The following is a 22699-nucleotide window of genomic DNA, read 5'->3' on the forward strand; positions in this document are numbered from 1 at the left end:
CCCCCCAAAAAACTACACCCCTCAAAGAATATTTCAAGGTGTGTAGTTAGCACTTTAACCCATCAGGCGTTTCACAGAATTAGGAAACGATTGGCTGTGAAAATGAAAAATTCTATTTTTTTCCAAAAAAAGTTGCTTTACACCCACATTTTTCACTTTCACAAGGGGTAAGTTATGTATGGGTGCATGGCAGGGCTCTAGAGTCTAACGGCTAAATATGGATTTTGCTGACCTGAATTGGCAGACATGTATTTTAGCAGCCATGTCGCATTAAATAAATTCCTGAGGTCCCCAGAAATGAAAAACCCCAAGAAGTGACACCATTTCGGAAAGAGCACCTCCGTACAAACCAGGGGCTGACTGGCAACTTTTGGCCCAGGGGGCAAGTAACACCCAGAGGCCCACTGAGCCCCCCTCCTGCTTACCCATTTCCCCTGCCTCCTCCTGACCCCCCCCCCCCCCTCCTTGACACTTTCGTCAGCCATGTAAATTACAACACAGGAAAACAAAAAAGACTAAGGATGCTCCGATATATCAGCCGCCGAAAATGGCATTTTTGGTATAATGCCGAAAGTGTCATTTTCTGGCTGATACAGTGTTGCATCTGTGTATTCTCTCCTCCCTGCTGGGTGCTGCTCTGTGTGTCCGTCCCCCCCCCCCCCCCCCCCCATGACACCTGATGACTTTTGCAGAAGAAACTGTATATTGTGGGGCACGGTGTATGCTATATGTGCATAACAGACATATTTCACATGAACACTTACAGTTACTTGGCTTGGCCCTTGGGGATCTCGGACGCCACTTCCACACTTTGGCCGGGGGCTCGGCGGAGCTGATGTGTTTTATCCTAATGAGAAAAATATCATAATAAGGATTTGGAGAAGGGGCAGAGGGATAGCAGAGCAGGGAGAGGCTGGTGCTGCTACTAGGGGCTCATACCATGGGGGAGTAATAAAGCCCACCATAATGCCCCCTTCCCAGTAGTAATAATTCTCCTTATAATAGACAGTGCCAAAAATACACCCTTGTAATGTCCCCAGTTGAGCTAATGTCCCCATAGCCAATGTGCCAGTAGCCAATAGGCCCCCCTATAATCTGCCAGTAGCCATAGGCCTCCCTATAATGTGCCAGTAGCCATAGCCCCCCCATATAATGTGCCAGTACCCATAGCCCCCCCATATAATGTGCCAGTAGCCATAGGCCCCACTATAATGTGCCAGTACCCATAGCCCCCCTATATAATGTGCCAGTAGCCATACCCCCCCCCCCATAATGTGCCAGTAGCCATAGCCCCCCTATAATGTGCCGGTAGCCAGATAGGGCCCCCTATAATGTGCCAGTAGCCATATAGGGCCCCCCTATAATGTGCCAGTAGCCATATAGGGCCCCCCTATAATGTGCCAGTAGCCATATAGAGACCCCCCTATAATGTGCCAGTAGCCATATAGGGCCCCCCTATAATGTGCCAGTAGCCATAGGCCCCCCCTATAATGTGCCAGTAGCCATAGCCCCCCCATATAATGTGCCAGTAGCCATAGCCCCCCCTATAATGTGCCAGTAGCCAGAGAGGGCCCCCCTATAATGTGCCAGTAGCCAGATAGGGCCCCCCTATAATGTGCCAGTAGCCAGATAGGGGCCCCCCCTATAATGTGCCAGTAGCCAGATAGGGCCCCCCTATAATGTGCCAGTAGCCATATAGGGCCCCCCTATAATGTGCCAGTAGCCATATAGGGCCCCCCTATAATGTGCCAGTAGCCATAGCCCCCCCCCATATAATGTGCCAGTAGCCATAGCCCCCCATATAATGTGCCAGTAGCCAGATAGGGCCCCCCTATAATGTGCCAGTAGCCCATAGGCCCCCCACTATAATGTGCCAGTAGCCACGAGAGGGCCCCCCTATAATGTGGCAGTAGCCCATAGGCCCCCCCCCACTTTAATGTTCCAGTAGCCAGAGAGGGCCCCCCTATAATGTGCCAGTAGCCAGATAGGGGCCCCCCCTATAATGTGCCAGTAGCCAGATAGGGCCCCCCCTATAGTGTGCCAGTAGCCAGATAGGGGCCCCCCCTATAATGTGCCAGTAGCCAGATAGGGCCCCCTATCAGTGACAGAAATGAGAAGAAGAAGAAAAAAAAGCCAGTCAGACTTATACTTACCTCCTACCTCCAGCACCTTCACTGAAATACTCCCGTCCCGCCTCCAGCGCTGCTGTCGATGTCCTTACTTTACGGCCGCGCAGCAGCTCAGTCAGGCGGCGCGATGACGTCATCGCGTCGCCTGCGCCGGTCCGGCGGCCTCTCTGATAGGCTGCCGGCCGCACGCCTCCCCTGCTCCCTGTCTCCCTCCGCAGGCCGCAGTGCTGAGCCTGACAGACTCAGTCACAGATCATTTCAGCCCAGCCGGCCGGCCGGCCAGGACAATGAGCTAACAGAGAGGCCCGGGGGGCAATTGCCCCCCTGCCCCCCGGCCCAGTCCGCCCCTGGTACAAACATTTTAAGAGGTGAAAAGGGTACTTTTCAGCAAACAGGTGTCTCACAGAAGACAAACACTTGTGAAAGCATTTCAAAGCACACATTTGTAAAAATGAATAATTACTAGCAGACCCCAATTTTTCACTTTCACAAGGGGTTAAAGGAGAAAATGCACCCCAGTATATGTTCCCCATTTTCTCCCCATTTTGCAGACACCCCATATGTGCTCGTAGCCTGCTGTATTGGTGCACAGCAGGCCTCTACGGGCAAAGTGCAAAATATGTTTTTTGCAGGTCTGAATAAGCAGACATGGATTTTAGCTGCCATGCCACATTACATAAATTTCCAGAGGTCCCCAGAAATGAAAAACCCCAAGAAGTGACCCCATTTCGGAAAGAGAACCCCCCTACGAATATTTTAAGGGTTGAAAAAAGCGCTTTTGACCTAACAGTTGTCTCACAGAAAAAAAATATGTAGTGGTTGTTGGAAAGTGGATATGCAAGCAAGATATAGAGTGTTTTAATCACAGCTAAGACAATAACCCGTCAGAGGGTGAATATGCCAATGTAGTATAAATGAAATGTAGAGTATTAACAGAGTACCACCCTAATTAAAACGTAGCCTTTATTCATAAACACTAATATTACCCAAAAACAAAGTATACAAAATATATATATATATTATTGAATCAAAAATAGTGTAGACTGAACGGTCATAACTATTCCACAATACGGGATAGGGCAATATTGTAGGCAGGGTGGTGATGGTCTGATACGGGCCCTTTCCCTAATCCTGACCCTATACTGTAAACCCCTGCATAAAAAAACCGGAATAGCCGCCCCGATAAGGGCGATCCCGTATTCCGGAACCTCCTAAAAGCCTTGAATGGCCCAGAAGACAGATGTTAAAGACACCTAGGTAGGGTGCCCTGAAGCGGGTCTATTAGATAACCTACTCTAAACACAAAAAATTATAAATAATAGGTGCTGAGTACATCAAAGTAACAAACAAATACTGAGTATATAAAAATAAACCCATGCTGAATACATAACAATAGAGAGGTATAACGCTGAGTACATCAGAATAAAAGAGTGCTGAGTACATCAAGGTCATTGCTGAATACATAGTGATAGATAGATAGATGGTAAATGCTATGTCTGCAGTATCTGGTTATATCCTAATTAACCAAAAGACACCTTCAGCTTCCAGAGGTCAATAAAATATAGTATAGTCCCTTTAGCCCAACGCATTTCGCCCAGTACACGAAGTGGGCTCATCAGGGGACATCAATGCAGTATTTACGCAAAGGGTGCAGATGCTTCTGAGCACACTACTGATTGGTGCTCTGCAGCACGCACACAGATCGTGCGTGCGTGCAAAAACTGTAGTATAAAAATTCACTACAGTGCTCTGCAAAATGCACGCAGATGGTGCATTCGTGCAAAAATCGACACTGACACTAACTGAAATTTATATATATATAACTACCACTAACTGCAGTTCTTTTTTCACACCCAAAAATTGTAAAAAAAAAAAAGAACTAAAAAATGTGCAGATGCTAATGGAGACAGTATTGATCAGTGCTCTGCAGCACGCACGTACACACGCACACAGATCGTGAGTGCGTGCAAAAACTGTAGTGTAAAAATTCTCTACAGTGAACACTGTCTAAAAATGTAACTTATATCTATATATATATAGGAATATCGAGCTCTATATATATTTATATAAACCCCTAAAAAAAAAAAGCACAAAGAACAATCCGCTGGTGCTGATCAGGCAGGTACGCACTGAACAGCACTTGGCGGTCACAGCCCGCACGCAGATAAAGAGGTGCAGAGCTGGAAAATGGCAAAAAAATTATAAAAAGCCCCAAAAAAGTGCAAAGACCAAATGGCGTCCGTAAAAAAAGGACGGGGGGGGGGGCTGGGGGAGAGGGAGGGGGGGACGGGAAGGGATAGGAACAGGGACGGAGGGTAGTTTAGGGATCTGGAACAGCTATTCCAGATGTTTTTCTTCTTTCTTTTTTTCAGCAGGAAAGGGGTTAAATCGCAGTGGCGTGCACCACAAGTCCCAGCAAGCCACAAGCAGCACAGCTAATAGCACTGCCATTGGCTGGAGTGTTGTTCCAGCCAATCGCAGCGCTGGCAGGGGACCCAAAACATTGGTGTCCCCTGCCTCACCTCAGAGGTGACCGGTGCTGACCAGTTCAGCACCTGCCAACTCCCCCTGACCTACTCCCGACCTGCCCCAATGCTTCTTACAGCGTCCTGAGCTGCAATGTGCCGGTCTCATTGATCGGCCAATCGCTGCGATTGGAGCTGCCGTATCAAAGTAGGAGCACTGTGACACACATAAAGAAACAGATAGGCCGCACTATACCACTCGGCATTCCCAAACCTGGGACGCAATAGGGACCCTGGGAGACGATGCGTTGCAATTGTAAAACATACATATTCCAGTGGCAGGATACCGATAGCCAATATAAATCCGTTGAATTAGCTTATCTTGTGATAAATACGTGATCATTGTTATGGGAATCACCACCTTATGGAGTGATGAGCGGTGAGGAGGTCGCTAAGCAACCATAGACGCTACCCTCTCGGCATCGCTTCCTGTAAGGCCTGTCTTCCGGTCACGTGGTCCTTCTTTACTTGCTGCCCGGAAACACGCGGTTAGAGTGCGTTCCATATACGTTCCACGACAGCAGCACCGTAGGCGGGACATTGCATTAGGAACAGGCCGGCATATTTTAAATAGAGGAGGCGGCGCATGGCTCAGAGCCGCCGCTGACAACTTGGTGAGACACATGGGGACACTTCCCTGTTTATCTGGTATTAGTTGCTCCTGGTTTTGGTGAAATGAAACCAGTTATGGTCTAACCACTGGTATCTACTGTGAGATGAGGAGGTTTAACTTGGCAGCTTTATAGAATTCATGTTGCCTGCTATTTATTCTCTAATCTCACAGGAGCGCCGCCCCCCCCCCCCCTCCCGTCATTGTACCCCTCAGATGCCGCGTTCATACATGATTGCGGCATCTGAGTGTAAAAGCAGTGTGAAATTAACCTTAAAAAAAACAAAATCGAACTTACCGCCTCTATTTGCCTGTCCTATTTTTTTCACGGCCAACGGTTCACGGACCCATTCAAGTCAATGGGTCTGTTAAAAATCACGGATGCACACAAGAATGTCATCCGCGTCCGTGATCCGTGTCCGTTTTTTCCTATCATTTCAAAGGCAAATTGACTTAGATTTTTTTTTCATTTTTCATGTCCGTGGATCCTCCAAAAATCAAGGAAGACCCACGGAAGAAAAAACGGATACGGATCACGGAACAACGGAAACAGTTTTTGCGGACCGCAAAAAAAACTGTCCGTGTGCATGAGGCCTATCTCTAATGATATGTAGTTTAATACCCATATTTCTTTATTCCTATTCCTCCCTCCCCCTGTACCTATCTGGGGAGGATTAGAGATTAGGGTATCTTTGTTTATTATTCTGTCTTTGTTTTCTTAAACCTTTCTTTTTACCCATTTAACCCCCTGATGATTCCCATATCTGGGATGAAACATGTCATGTTGGGAATAGAGTGAGGGCTTTTTAGGGATACGGCCACGTAAGGGACAGGTTCCTGACAGGGTCGCCCCAGGGGCGGGTGCTCTGTGTTTGTTAGGCAGGGACATATCGCCCCTTCCCTACTCACACATAGGGTTTATTAAGGGTGTGAGAGCTATTGTCCCTATGTAAAATTACAACAACCACAGTGCCCCGCCAAGATATTATCATTTACGGACAGAAGGATCCAGGACTTGCAGGATAATTACTGCCCCTCTGGACTTGGAAAGAAAGAATCGACAACACACGCCAGAGGGGGTGAGAATTATTTCATTTTTCCTTTTCACCAATTTATGTTTATTTGTTTGAGCCTCATTTATTTTATCTTTGGAATAAGTAAAAGTTATGTTTTAAATGACTCCACATCCGCACGAGTTCAGTGTATTGTGTGGTTTTGAGGAAATATTTGCTGTTGTAATATTTACCAGCTTGTGTGATAATATTTTAGCAGCTGCGCGGACCACAGGAACCTGTAGACTGCAGAAGACTCATTATCTTCTCTGGGACCATGCTGTGGGCATGCTCTGTGACCTGTGCAGAGGTCATTGTGCAGTGAGGGGGTGAGCTCTGGTCATCACATATACTGAATGTGGCTCTATATATAGGTGTTAACTGTCATTGTAATCATGTATGTGATTATAATGAGATGACTGCTAAGAAGTGACAGTAAGTGTCAGCCTACTTACAATCCAAAGTTGATCCAGAGGAAGGCAACACAAACAATTCCTTTCTGACCCTGTTGACAATCAAAATGCAAAAAAGACCGTCACTCGCTATGATGAATACAATATTATCTTTTTAATTCCCACATAGAGGAACAGATTAAGTGATGCGTTTCGACTCAACAAACAAAACGAGTCTTTGTCAAACAGATCAATACAAGGAAGCTAATACATTTAAATAACCCGCCAGCTCAGTCGTCACAGGATGTGACATCACGTAGTCATGGTAACATATAAACAAAATAAGAAAACCATGCGAGCAAAACCAAAATGCATTGGAATGCACAGAAGAGGGTAAGATACTATAACTCGGACATACATATTTAAAGATGAATCCATATACATGCATGGAATAACAACTTAGCGTATATTAGTGTGGTTAAATAATTTAAATTAATGCACACAAAAAGTTAGTTAATATAATGTTACGTAAATAATAATCATGAAAACCTGAAAGAGTAGTCGAAACGCGTCACTTAATCTGTTCTTCTATGTGGGAATTAAAAAGATAATATTGTATTAATCGTAGCGAGTGCCGGTCTTTTGTTGTTTTATCCCCTGCCCAGCGCGCTTCTCTACACATGCTTGAAGTCACGGAGGCAGCGGCCTCCTTGCTTCAAGTCACGGTAAGCATGCCCCCTTCCCTGCCCCTTCGCTTTGGCTGTTCGGCAAAGGCAGCCGAACTCTCGCGCATAACGGCTGTCAGTCACAGTGAAGGGGGCGTGGTTACCGTGACTTGAAGCAAGGAGGCCGCTGCCTCCGTGACTTCAAGCATGTGTGGAGAAGCGCGCCGGGCAGAGGATAAAACGTTTTCAGTACTTTTGCTGCATCTGCCTTCCGGAAGAAAAGGCATCATCAGAAACATGCTGCTGGCGGCTTGGGACGGTTTTGGAAGGTGACAGGTTCCCTTTAAAGGGGTTGGCCACCTTTTGGCGGGGGTTGGCAAACCCCCTTCATGGATATACCAGCAAAGGGAAGCATACTTACCTGTTTCCTACCACTGGGCCATGGCTCCTTCGCTTCCTGACCTCAGCTGCCTCGCTCAGGTCCCCTAATGGCAACATTTCTTTTGACACCGCTGCAACCAATCTCTGGCTGCAGCGGTGACCTGCTTCCCTTATGTCGCATGACCTATTGACATAAATACCCCAAACACTGCATATTTTTCCTCCTATGTATCTGTTTTTTCCTTCCGCTGTTCTCAGCATCACTGCATCCTGGCAGGAAGTTTACATTTAGAACTTCCTGTTTTTATCTGCTTCCTACTGGGTTTTTTAACCAATCCCAGCCTGCTTTGCTCTGTCATGTTTCACAGGTCTTGCTCCACCTAGCTAACATGGAGAGTGGAGGGGTAGGGGGCATGACTACTGCAGAGGCAGGCACAGCAAGAAACATTACAATCTGGGATTGGTTTGAAAATCCAGCAGGAAGCTGATATGAACAGGAAGTTCTGCATGTAAACCTCCTGCCAGGATGCAGTGATGCCAAGAACAGGGGAAGGAATTGGCAGATATAGTATTTGGGACCTAAATATGCAGTGTTTAGGCTACACTGCGAGAAACGCGCCCCCCCAAGGCGCTGGACCTATTAAAAATTTGTTACTGCAGATGAAAACAAAATGCCATTATGAACCTGGAGAACCGCTTTATGTAAGGTAAAAGTATATTAGTTAATGAATCAGTATTTTTTTTAACCTAAAAATGACATGATGTTAAAAATAAAGAGTGCTTTTACCTTGCATTAACCACCTACGTAGAAACGTCATTTCATTTACTTAAAGAGATTAGTAACCATGGATCCACAGCTACGTGCATAGAACTGAGCGTGTAAGACCAGGTATCCAGCTGCTGAACGCTACATCTTTGCTGCTGATGTGGAACAATCCTGTCACCTCCAGCTGTCCATCGTATGGCATACGCACCTCCCATGTATAAAAAGGCCGAGGTCTGTACTAGCGTTAAAGCTGATTCCGGTGTTATTTGTGATTGTACAATACATAAGACTCATTACTTGTCTCCGAGTCAGCAAATACCAGCAGATGTCTAAACAAATGTTTATAAAGTGTTTTTATAAGCGAGCGCACAGAAGATGATAATTAATTTACATAATAAGAAGGATGAGATGAAGTCTGAAATGTCAAACCACCACTCTGCTTCCATAGCAAAACAGTATTAGTTGATGTTAGCATGTTTTTTTTGCATTACAATGCACAACCTTTTGCAAGTTAGTGTTTTTGAGGCAGTAGCGATAGACAACTGCCACTATTAGGTAATCCAGACCCATCACATCCACAGAGGGATCTATACAAATCAGTGCAGCAGCTTCTGACCATGACAATCACTCAACAATAATGACTGACTTAAAGGGAACCTGTCACCCGGATCCACTAAACCACCAGCATGCTGTTATGTAACTGGGGTTTAAGGTCCCACACCTGCCCATATCAAACTTCTACAGCCCTGCAAAGTTCAGTGCATGAAGATGTAACTTTCTGTGAGAAGAGTTCAGGACTCATCACCAGCAGCACTGAGCGAATGTGCACTGCACCGATGAAGCTGAGGACAGTACTCCTTGCTTCACTGCAGATGCCCTACACATCGGGGTCATAAGAAGTGACTCAAGGGATATCATCCTAAGCTTCGTCTGTGCAATGCGCATGTTCAGGACTCTGCTGGAGAGGAGTCCTGAACTCATTTCCTGGTAAGATACATCATCATTTACTGAACTTTGCAGGATCGGGTGGGCAACTTTGATATACTCAAGTTTAGAAGCCCAAACTCCAGCTACATTACGGCATGGTGGTGGTTTAGTGACCCCAGACTAGGTGATTGGTTCCCTTTAATGGCTTTTCAACAACTTTAGCAATTTTTTTATGATTGCATTTTACTAATTTTGAGCTATAAATAATTTTTTAAATAGTTTTTTTATTAAAAATTTTCAACAGTTTCTATTCTGCAGGCTTAAGTTTCAGTGTCTCTTTTCAGTTCCAATCTAAAGCCATCAGGTTGCTGCTCTGATGACTGGATGTTTAGCCCTTATCTCTGAGGACATGACAGCTCATAAATGCTTATTTATGGCATATTGTTATCATTTGATAAGATAGCTATAATGAGCATTTATGAGTTCAGAGATAAGGACTATAAATTGAGCTTTCAGAACAGCAGCCTGATGGGTTCAGTGTGGAAAGCAAGACATTCTGCAGATAGACTGAAACTTTACCCTGTAAAACGAAAACTGTTGAAAATTTTTAATAAAGACCAATTGAGAAAATTATTTTTAGCCCCAAAATAGTAAAAGGCAATTATGAAAAAAAAAACTGCCCACAAAGGTGTTCATAGCCTTTAAGTGCTCCCAGTGGGATGATCAATGACTTTTCAGGAATCCGTCCTCTGACTGGTACTTTTCAAAAACCTTATCATTCTTATTTAGAATTTCCTGTCTCTTTAAAGCTGTGTCATATTTCTGCAGTGCAGGACAGGGATAGTCATCACTCTTATCAGTCCTTGTCACAATCTAGATTTCCCCCACATTCCTTGAACAATTTGGAAGCACATCAATTAGCCAACCAACCAGCATATTCTTGTAGTGGGCGTGGAAACTGGAGTCCCCCCCCCCCCTCCATGCAAACATGGAAAGAACATACAAACTTTGAACTCAAGGCCCCAGTGCTACAAGGCAACAGTTTTAACCACCCTGCCTGGACCTCAGTGGTTTTTCATGTTTCCATCCCCTGACTGGTATTTTTACAAAAGCTAATTAATCTATGGAGTGGTAATTTGGTGTTTTAACCAGGAAATTGACTTACCATTTGGACTTCCAAATACATTATTTTTAGCTATTCTAAATTCTTTATTAGAATTCTCAGAATATTTTTGTGCCATCCTGAACTATTGGAATTTCCAGACCATCCGATGTTTGCATTATAGATTTGTACTGTGCTAGAGGGATATTCCAACCTATAGGACAAAGGATGCTCTGCTCACCTTACAAAGTGCCCACCATGCGAACGCCAAGTGCTCCCAGACTTCTGCCAATTCTTGTTTATTTCATTATGTCCCATCGTTCCGACACAGGATCCACAGTCAGTTCCTATCTGCAGTCATGTGACTCGTGGACGGTTTCTGGCTATAGATTAGGGCTCATGCACACAACCGTACTGGCTCAGGTCCGCAATACACAGGCACCGGCTGTGTGCACTCCGTGCTGCGCATGCGGACCCGCTGACTTGAATGGGTCCTCGTTCCACCAGATAAGAGCGGAGGCAAGAATCGGAAGCCCACAGAAGCACTACAAAGTGCTTCCATGGGCTTTCTGCGGATCACGGACCCATACAAGTCAATGGGACCACATCCACAAACGGAGTGCACACGGCCAGTGCCAGAGCATTGTGGACCGTTAGTACTGGTTGTCTCCACTGCAACCAGAGATTGGCAGGACATCACCACCACGCAGAAGAAAATCAGAGCCAGCAAACTATTCAGAAAGTGCTTTGGAAAGACGCCTGAAAAATCCTAAAAACTGCACTGTGTGAACTTGGCCCACATCTCCTATGGTCTGTTACTTTGTGTCCCCTGTTATGTTTCCTCTGTAGATATTTCGTATTGTTACCGTCCTTCCACTGCGCGTAGTTACATAACCTATGGCTGCGCGCCTATCACTGGCAGTGCTGGTAAGGAAGTATTATGTGGGTCATCACTGCGCTCTGTGTTTGTTGCTTTCAGCACTGAATTGTATTATAAAAAATGAACGACTTCTATATATAGATGTTATTAAGAGGCATCCACTCGAGGCCTGTGCACTTCTAGCGGGCACCCTAATATGGGTCTGTTTTGCATGATACCTTATCTGCTGTCATTTCTCACCAGTTTCTAGATCTCTGCATGCATTCAGTGAATGGAAGTATTCTTTCATGCATAAACGTAGAAGCTCAACATGTCCTCCCATACGCTGGCTTAGACCATTGGATAATCATGAGTACACTAAATCCTGCACATCCGTCGGTTCATAAACCTCATGGCCTTGACTCCAGGCTCATGACTGTCATATACACTGCTCAGACGCATAACCTGAAGCTCCTGGGCCCTAATGCTAAATCTGCACCAGGGCCCCACCTACCATACATCATACATAATACTGTTGTGGCAGAGGGACGCTTAGGGCCCCTCAGGTAAAACTATAGCTATAGTATATTCACATGTGGTATTGCAGCGGGCCAGGGAGGAGCCAGTGCAGAGGATGGGAGTGGTAGTGGCCCTCATGAAATGTTGTATGGTGTCACTGTGTGCTCACTCAGGACATTGCTCCCTGAGGTTCTGTGCAGTGAATAAGTGATGTGAAGGAACCAGGCAGAGATTATAGAACATAGAACGTCTATCTTTACTGAGTGCAAAAAACAGACTGCAGTGCAGCAGTTTGTACAAAGTGTAATTTCTCCTCCCAGATAATGGGGTATGATGGCTGGCAATTTGGCAGAAGATGACACTCAGAATATTGCTAGCTGATAATGTCTCTCTCCTGATTCCCTTCCCTGCGGATGTACTCTGTAACCTTTGGCTCTGGGTATCCGCTGTACAATGTAGGCTTCTAGCTATGCCTGTCTTGAACTGTGGTGGTGGTGTCTTGATGTGTTTCCCCTCACCGTGCATCAGAGTCTGTATAGCTTGATGACTTGCTGACTATAATACACCATAGTTTACAGATCTTCTGCAGCCTGGTACCATGCAGGCTCTCTGGGGCAGTGTTCCTCCTAGATGAGCTGCCTCAGGGGTCATCATGGCCTAGAGGAGCGGGAATTGGATCTCAGGCTCCCTCACTCTCTACATTCTCACCCTCTTTAACTAACTCTACTCCTCCTTTGACAGGACCAGCCCACTCTTACCAGGAGGGGACGGATAGGATAGTAAGTCACATTCCTGTTGCCAACCAACCGTAACGCACCTGCTGGTTAACAAGGTTCAGATTCTTTTTGCATTTTTGGGGTTGTAGTTGCAGTAACCTGCAAGATGTGCTATGGTGCCATTCAGATCAGTGGCTGCACTGCTACCCAGTGATCGTTGATGGTGCCCCGTACCAAGAACACCGTATAGCCCCAGCCATACTGATAAGTGAGGAGTTGAAATAATGTTCAATAAAAGGTTGCTGACATTTAGCTCTACAAGGACTAAGCTTTACTTACATAACCACAGGCACCACATTATGGCTGTCATCAGTATGTATTGATAATTAAAGGTTTTAAAGGGAATGTGTCATCTAAAAAAGTTATATACAGTGGTCCCTCAATTTACAATATTAATTGGCTTTAGGGCGACCATTGTATCTTGAACCCATTGGAACTTGATTGCATTACTCTATGGAAAACAAGTAATTGGTTCCAGGGATCCAAAATGTCATCCCAAGATGAGAGAAAATGAGGATTTAAGAAAAAATTAGCAGCTAACTAGGATAGATACCGCAAGTCCTTACACATCGCAGTCAGGAATAGATGCTGGAAGCTGTAAATCACTTTCTATGATGAGGACAAGCGCTTCTTCAGGGTCCTGTATAGCACACAGGGTACGAGAAAAATAAAATGGAGCCACCATCACCTAACATCCAAAAGAGCCGCTCATCCTGGTACAGACAGGGGACAGTACAGGAATGTAGCACTGCACTGTATTATAGAGAGTAGCTACTAGACAGCCAATACTGGGGTTTTACCATAGGAATGATTGGTTGAGTCTGAGTCATTGTATGTGGAGTCTAGTTGCACCATATGATGGCCCAGGAAAGACCACTGTACGTTAAAAATATTGTATCCTGAGGCCTTTGTATCTTGAGGGACCACTGTATTGTTTAAATGTTTTCTTTTCTTACATATATTCTAAAATAGTTTGTCACTATGTCACTATATTTATTAAAAAAGTGCAGTCACAGCTCACCTCCTCCCCCTCCCTGCACAATGACCTATGAACAGATCCAAGTGCATGCCCACAACACTCTGTCATAGAAGTGAATAAGTCAACTCCGGTCTAATGGTTCTTATAGTCCATGTGGCACTAAATGCTATTAGTGGCAGCTCAGTCAAGATGGCCGACCACCTTATCATGTACAGAAAAAAAGAATTAAAAAAAATACAATCATAAAATAAAAACTGATCAGAAAGAAAGAATATGTACCGTATGTGGTTTCAATCAGTAAAAAAAAAATGTAAGCAATACAATCCCTTTAATTGGTTTCTGAAGAACATTCCTAATGTCTTTGCAGGTAAAGGTGATGTATTTGGAGACATATTCTGGAAAGAGACCACCCTGGCCCCATCGTGTGCCAACGTTAGAGCTCTGACGTACTGTGATCTTCACGTAATAAAGAGAGATGCCTTACAGAAAGTCCTGGAATTCTACACTGCCTTTTCTCATTCCTTTTCCCGAAATCTTATTCTTACCTATAACCTGCGTAAAAGGGTGAGTGCGACTCTAAATTATGTTCTCCGTGGATTTCATGATGATGTGTTATTGGACTGTGCTTTAGAAATATGATGACCATGAAGGACTATTAGATTATTGTACAGCTAAGGTAATTGGGTCTGTTTTTATTACTTTGAGAAACAGCGCCACTCTTGTCTGTTGACTGACCTTGGTATTGCAGCTCCGTCCCATTCAAGTGAAGCTACCATGAATGACTCTGATTGTGTAAAATCTTACATGCTTAACTGAAAAGGGATCAAAGGGCATGACCAACCTACTGTTGTGCCAGCCATGGCCATAAATGGTTATTTGATAGGTACTAGGAGGGTGTACTAGGTAAGGAAAGATTGAGGAGACCCTCCATGAGAGATGAAGGGTCCCCAGCCATAACTAAAAACAATATAGGGTCCTCAGCTGGTCCTGGTTCGTCTCAACCCACCCTGAGACAGGAGGGCCCAAAGGATAATAGTACTCTCTTGATTTTTTTTTACTTTTGGGTTTGCAAGCAATGATGGACCTGTGGAGATAGGGGTATGTGTAGATTTACAGTGCCCCAGGGCCAGTTTTAGGGTGTTGCACATTTGTCTGTAGGCCAGGGTACCCATTTCATTGGGTGGGCCTGAGAAATGGAAATATATGGCCAGTTCCAGCACCCAGCAACCTTCTCCTCTGATTCCAGTTTCAATTGGACTTGAAGTGTGATCCGCCGTGTGCCGGAGGCCATTGATTGGCTGGCAGGGGTGACATGCGGATAGATGGCATGTCACACTTCTGGTCCAGTAGCTAAGATGGGAGCTCACCACTGGAACTGGCAGGTGAGTCTTTTCTTTAAGCCCTGCCTGGCCATCTGCAAAGAGGTTCCCAGTCTTGGAGAACCCCTTTAGTGATAAAAAAAATTCCGCTAAAAAGTGCATATATGTTAAAATTAGAAGAAAAACTGTACACAATATTGACAAGCTACTTTGTTTGTTGCCCGCGGCTCCATTTTTTAAATAAAACTGAGCCTCCCCCCCTACTCATTGGCCCATAAGCAGCTGCATGTTCTGCCTCCATGATACCAACGCCCTTGGAAGGGGACGATTAAAACTTCTAATTACAAGTTTTTTATATAGATTTTTTTTGCGCTTTTATATGTCGCTGTTATGTGAGCTTTTATATACACAAAAAAAAAATAATAATCATCCGCAATGGTTTCTTTTACCATGATTGTGACTCATTGACTTGTATGGGAATTGTTGGAAACAAAACCTTCTGTTCATTGTTTTAAAGGTGATATTTTTTTTCAGTTATTTTTAGACAGCAAAGAGCAAAAACATGTCATTTCTGTCACTAATAGGATGTCAAGAGAGCAATTCTAAGCTTGTGCTTGGGGTTAGGAAATGAGTCAGAGGCCTCGCTGTGATTTATGTCTGAAACCGGAGCGCACCGAGAGGACATTTGGGATTGCAGCTTTGCACTCTGCATGGGACGATGGGATAAAGTGGTCATAGGTGGCAACGAGTTCCGATTTCATAGTTGCCTGTCAATCTAAATTGGGTCAGAGGGAGTCTGTTACTGACATTTCCATCATAAAAGTATTAGTGACATTACCAAGAGACTCACTGCCAACTGAATGCAATAGATTCTGCCATACATCCTGATCAAACTAGTTAAAGGGGTTGTTCCATTAAAACACGTTATCCCATACCTACAGGATAGGGGATGTGTCCAACCACTGGGGTCCTAGACTTATCATGAGAATAGGGCCTATATCTCACAATTTGAATGCATTGACAGACATACATGTGCCCTGACACTCGATTCCACTCCATGGGGCTGCCAGAAATTGCAGAGTGTCATGGTGTACTCCCTCAGGCCATTGCGCCCTGGGAACCTGTGCAATGGAAATTAAATTTGAAGAATGAAACCAGGAGTGAATGTGTAACAGTGCAAGATGTAAGGTATAATACATGCTATAGCAGCAGATTTAAAGTGCAGTTTCTGGTACTAGTAAAAGAGGTATGGAGGCAGGTTGAATGGCTACAACTTAGCACTTGGGGCTATAGGTATCCAATGTCAGGTCTAGACTTGAACTTTATCTGGCCTAGAGGTAATTGGGAGATTGAGCCGTAGTCCCTCACCTTACAGTAGTGTCTGTAATGGAGTTTTCAGTTGTACACTCTGCTGTCTTGTATCTCAAAAGCAGGAGCTCTGAAGTGTGCTTCCTCTCCTCACAGAATCTACTCAGTAACTCCCCTCCTGGCAGGAAACAGGATGCGCCCACTCCTATTAAGAGGGGAGGGAAAGGGTGGTTGGCCCTGTTCCTGGCAACCATTTGCCAACCATACCTCTGATTGGAAGATACAGCCAGAACAAATAAAATATACACAACATTACAATATATTCGCAGACACCCCCAAGTCTGGGGTACTGCAGAGGTTGCCTGATTAATTGGTTCTAGTACACTAGTTTCCTACAAAGGTGTTTTGTTAGCTTATTTGTCTATTCTGACTTCTGCCTGATCTCCAGATTTTACTCTTCGCTGCCTGACCTGACCCCTGCCTGATCTCCGTAATCACCCTGAGTTGCCTGCCCTGACCTTGGACTGACTGTGGATTGCACAAACTCTGCCTGCACTGACTATGTCCCTGATTATGGTTTTGCCTGCTCCCTTGGTATTTTGCGTATATTTTGGCCTCAGTGGGTCATCAGTCTACTAAAGAGGTAGCGGCCTGGTGCTTCCCCTGCAGCAGAATCCAGATCCAGGTATAGTTGTTAAAGGGTGAAGACTAGAGGGCCCATGAAATAACACCCTTAGGTGAAGCCCTAAACAAAATCTGTTCGGTATAAAAGAATAAATAAATAAAATAGTCTCTAGTACGTTGCCTTTTTCCGCGTCGCAGGTCCCAATCGTGAAGTAGGTACAATTCACATAAATCTCAATGCTTTTCAAATTGGACCGCGCTGCTCCAGAAGGCAGGAAAAACACCACTTTAGACTCCTTTCAATAATCCGTGGATATAGGGAAGCAATAAGGCCACAGAAAGCAGCAGAGCCTCCACTCATTCACCTCTGTCAGAGACCAAAGGATAGCCACAATAGTGAAGCACCATCACATTTAACGGAATAAATAGTATTTATTATACTCACAAAGGTGAATAAAATACAAGCAGTATAAAATTTCCAATTGCATACACCCGACCCGGGTTTCGGTCCAAAAAGCTTTGTCGGGGGCATCTGATCTGCCCATTCCAGGGCGGTCTATTTAAATCACAGGAGGGTGTATACTCCACCTCTCAAGTCCACAATAAATATATTAAAAATTACAAATAAATCCAATACATACATAAAACAGGTTATTCCACATTACATAATAAGCCATGACAATAAACATTCATACCTCTCGGTTGTAGTGTGTCCAACCTGTAAATCCACTCACCCTCCTTTTGGTTGATATGTTTGATATTATTTCCTCCTTGCCAATGTGGCTTGACAAGTTCAACACTTGGACAAAAGACAATAGGAGGAGGCACACACTTCGTGTGCATTCGAATCAGAAAGATTTAGATTGTAAGGTTAAAGGGTCTATGTGCTGTGAAAGTGTGGGGGTTGTGTACATGTTGGAGTGCCCTTGTGGCCTCTAATATGTGGGACGAACTATGAGGAAATTTAAGGTGAGGATCCAGGAACATGTGAGCAATATTAAAAAGGGGCTGGAAACTCATAGTGTTTCGATGCACTTTAAGATAGCGCGCGCACAATAAGGATCCCAGGGGTCTACAGTTTGTAGGAGTCGAACTTGTTAAGCCGCATTGGCGAGGAGGAAATAATATCAAACATATCAACCAAAAGGAGGTTGAGTGCATTTACAGGTTGAACACACTACAACCGAGAGGTATGAGCGAAACCCGGGTCGGGTGTATGCAATTGGAAATTTTATACTGCTTGTATTTTATTCACCTTTGTGAGTATAATAAATACTATTTATTTTGTTAAATGTGATGGTGCTTCACTATTGTGACTATCCTTTGGTCTCTGACAGAGGCGAATGAATGGAGGCTCTGCTGCTTTCTGTGGCCTTATTGCTTCCCTATATCCACGGATAATTGGAAGGAGTCTAAAGTGGTGTTTCTCCTGCCTTCTGGAGCAGCGCGGTCCAACTTGAAAAGCATCAAAATCTGTTCGGTACACACAGTGGATCCTCATTTGCTTTTCAACACATATTGTTGACTTCGATGTGCATGGAAAATGGTTCACAAGTAGCTCACTACAATAGCAGCATTCTGACAATCTATAATACAAAGGCATATCTTCAACCTATGCAACCACAATTCTTTAGAGATGGTTTTGTAACCTTTTCCAATCTGATGAGCATCAGCAACTCTTCCTCTGAGGTCCTCAGAAATCTCCTTTGTTTGTGCCATAATGTACTTCCATAAACATGTTTTGTAAAAATCAGGCTGTTTTTTAAATAAAACAGGTCGCCCACTCACAACTGATTGTCATCCCATTGATTGAAAACATCTGACTTTAATTTCACCTTCAAAATACCTACTTATTCTAAAGGTTCACATACTTTTGCCGTTAACAGACATGTGATATTGGATCTTTTTCCTTAATAAATCAATGATCAAGTCTAATATTTTTGACTCATTTATTTGATTTGGTTATCTTTTATTTTCTTTTAGAAATTCTGGTGCAGTTCTAGATCCAAATTATGCACTAATATAGATATTCTGGAGGGTCTACAAACTTTCAAGTACCACTGTACATCTGCTCCAAGCCTCTATGTGTTTAATCACAGGAGAAAGATACTCTTTCTGCGTTCTTTCAGCCTGCAGATGTCAGACATATTGAGATAAAATGCATTATTTATGCCCATCCTGCCACATACCCAGGTTTTATTACATTAGAACGTACAACGCAACTTGAAAACTGCTCACCAGCTCTGGATTATTCAACGAAGACTATGTGCAGCAAAAAATAGCACAATCTGCACATCATCATTGCTGAATACATTACTCATTCACTTTCATCCCATGCAGAAGACTTTTATGTTAGAATGCAAAGCAATTTTTACTCTTTTCTAGATTTCTGAATGGTAAGTTTGCACTAATACTACCGTCACTGCTATACTGTCCTCATCCCAACCCCTTTCCATGATAATTTTGCCTCCCTTGATCACTAATATTTCCATGCCCACACTGAATACCAAGTTCTCCAGTCTCTCCAAGGGCCCCCAATGTCCCCTTGTAGACAACGGCCTTGTGATCTTTAAAGACGTTGTTTTTGGTTGCCACCTAATCTTCCTAAATTCACAGAAAATTCCATGTTTCCTCATTCTCTTGACCTCAATGGAAACATTTCCTAAACCTACACTTGGTTGACTCTCTCCAGGGTTCTTTGCATAGTTTGCCTTCCTTGTGTTTCTTTTCACCCAAAAAACATTCTCCTAAAACTATTAATGATTGATGTATCTTGAGTGTACTGATATGATTACTCCACCCTTTATTCTTGATTTTTTATATTGCTTTTGTCAACTTTCCTCCTATGAACTACTCCAGAAACTTCGGGTAATTGCTACAAGTACAGATTATGTCTGGTCTACTGACATTTTCCCTATAATACCATCTACAAGTTTACGATCTGTAGAATTCCACAAGGTTGAGATACCTTACCTCTGGGATCTGTATCTTGAATACGAAGGGTCTTCTAACCCATATCCCACCTGGAGAGAAAAAAGTCCAGGAAGATAATTGATGGATACTGTAAGTGTGCACAGCTCTCTCCATACACTTCTACAGGAGTTATGAAAACAGGACCACCATTCTAAAGATCAGTGAAGGTCCTTGTTATCAAACCTTAATCAGGCTCCACTGATTATCATGTGAAATTCCAATTAGTAGAAAGTTACCGAGCTCGGATCAGAGAATAATTTGAGACACAAGCAGTATGTGTCCAACAAGATCATTCCACTTTAATGAAGCAGTGTATAAGATTATGTAATACCTACAGATAAAGGTGTGACCACATCATGTGGATATGCCATGTATGTCTGAAGTTGGAATACCCCTTTAATTCTCACTGTGGTAGCTTGATAATGCAGAGCACTCCCTCAATCTCTTCAATTCTCATCCCAAAAACCAGACCATGGCAACCAGGTACATGTAAATCAATGACATCATATGGTTAAGGCTTTAGTATAATTGTTTTGCCTTACATCATTTAGGTGGTGTCTTTTTATTTTGTATCTTGGATTTAATACGTCTTTTAAATTTTTACAGAATTTTTACTCATCAATAAAAACTAGCGATGTAATCAGAAGACATCATGATCTCTAGAACTCACTGGTTACTAATAACTGTACCCCTTCACCCCAATCACCAGTGGTGATGATAAATCTGAGAAGGCTTCTGTAAGGGTCAACTCAATCAAACTCTATTATGAATTAAACTGTGATAGACTCTCGAGAATCACCAAGTTGAAGGATACAGTCTCAGGACCAAAGGTAGCTAGCGGACCTCTTAAATTAAAAGGACCTGGCCTGTCACAGTTCATATACTATAATAAACTTGACTCTTGCTAAGAATGATCATAATAATATTAATATAATATTATATTATATTCCCAGTCCAGTTGGTACCATTATTTTTTCAAATAGTTTTTGATTGATCCATTGAGACAAGCAACCAGTATTTTTATACTCATTAGGGGAGGTTTACTAAGTTAAATGCTACTAAATTATGGCAAAAACGAGGCCCATGGTATTGAGCAGTTATGAAAATCAGACTTCCAAGTACGGTAACTTGACTAGATTTTTAATGATATTCTCTAAGAGCTCAACATATTGAATTGTAGGCCTCTTAATCTATATACAGTTGCAAGAAAAAGTATGTGAACCCTTTGGAATCATATGGATTTCTGCACAAATTGGTCATAAAATGTGATCTGATCTTCATCTAAGTCACAACAATAGACAATCAGTCTGCTTAACTAATAACACACAAAGAATTAAATGTTACCATGTTTTTATTGAACACATCATGTAAACATTCACAGTGCAGGTGGAAAAAGTATGTGAACCCTTGGATTTAATAACTGGTTGAACCTCCTTTGGCAGCAATAACTTCAACCAAACGTTTCCTGTAGTTGCGGATCAGACGTGCACAACGGTCAGGAGTAATTCTTGACCATTCCTCTTTATAGAATTGTTTCAGTTCAGCAATATTCTTGGGATGTCTGGTGTGAATCGCTTTCTTGAGGTCATGCCACAGCATCTCAATCAGGTTGAGGTCAGGACTCTGACTGGGCCACTCCAGAAGGTGTATTTTCTTCTGCTTAAGCCATTCTGTTGTTGATTTACTTCTATGCTTTGGGGTCGTTGTCCTGTTGCAACACCCATCTTCTGTTGAGCTTCAGCTGGTGGACAGATGGCCTTAAGTTCTTCTGCAAAATGTCTTGATAAACTTGGGAATTAATTTTTCCTTCAATGATAGCAATCCATCCAGTCCCTGACGCAGCAAAGCAGCCCCAAACCATGATGCCCCCACCACCATACTTCACAGTTGGGATGAGGTTTTGATGTTGGTGTGCTGTGCCTCTTTTTCTCCACACAAAGTGTGTTTCTTCCAAACAACTCAACTTTGGTTTCATCTGTCCACAGAATATTTTGCCAGTACTGCTGTGGAACATCCAGGTGCTCTTGTGCAAACTGTAAACGCGCAGCAATGTTTTTTTTGGACAGCAGTGGCTTGCTCTGTGGTATCCTCCCATGAAATCCATTCTTGTTTAGTGTTTTACATATCGTAGATTCGCTGACAGGGATGTTAGCATATGCCAGAGACTTTTGTAAGTCTTTAGCTGACACTCTAGGATTCTTCTTCACCTCATTGAGCAGTCATGCGCTGTGCTCTTGCAGTCATCTTTACAGGACGGCCACTCCTAGGGAGAGTAGCAGCAGTGCTGAACTTTCTCCATTTATAGACAATTTGTCTTACCGTGGACTGATGAACAGCAAGGCTTTTGGAGATACTTATATAACCCTTTCCAGCTTTATGCAAGTCAACAATTCTTAATCGTAGGTCTTCTGAGAGCTCTTTTGTGCGAGGCATCATTCACATCAGGCAATGCTTCTTGTGAAAAGCAAACCCAGAACTGGTGTGTGTTTTTTATAGGACAGGGCAGCTGTAACCAACACCTCCAATCTCATCTCATTGATTGGACTCCAGTTGGCTGACACCTCACTCCAATTAGCTCTTGGAGATGTCATTAGTCTAGGGGTTCACATATTTTTCCACCTGCACTGTGAATGTTTACATGGTGTGTTCAATACAAACATGGTAACATTTAATTCTGTGTGTGTTATTAGTTTAAGCAGACTGTGATTGTCTATTGTTATGACTTAGATGAAGATCAGCTCACATTTTATGACCAATTTGTGCAGAAATCCATATCATTCCAAAGGGTTCACA

The 22699-nt window shown here is 43.5% G+C and overlaps 1 protein-coding gene across 1 annotated transcript in view; it reads left to right on the forward strand.

The window, feature by feature from the left end:
- The window catches only part of KCNH1 (potassium voltage-gated channel subfamily H member 1), a 386448-nt gene that overhangs the window by 247435 nt on the left and 116314 nt on the right, over positions 1–22699 (forward strand). The window contains exon 10 of the mRNA XM_044286155.1: positions 14050–14246. Within this exon, the coding sequence (XP_044142090.1) occupies positions 14050–14246 (197 nt within the window). The remainder of the gene's footprint in view (positions 1–14049; positions 14247–22699) is intronic.

The sequence above is a fragment of the Bufo gargarizans genome, chromosome 3 (genome assembly GCF_014858855.1).
Source record: "Bufo gargarizans isolate SCDJY-AF-19 chromosome 3, ASM1485885v1, whole genome shotgun sequence".
Taxonomy (NCBI): domain Eukaryota; kingdom Metazoa; phylum Chordata; class Amphibia; order Anura; family Bufonidae; genus Bufo; species Bufo gargarizans.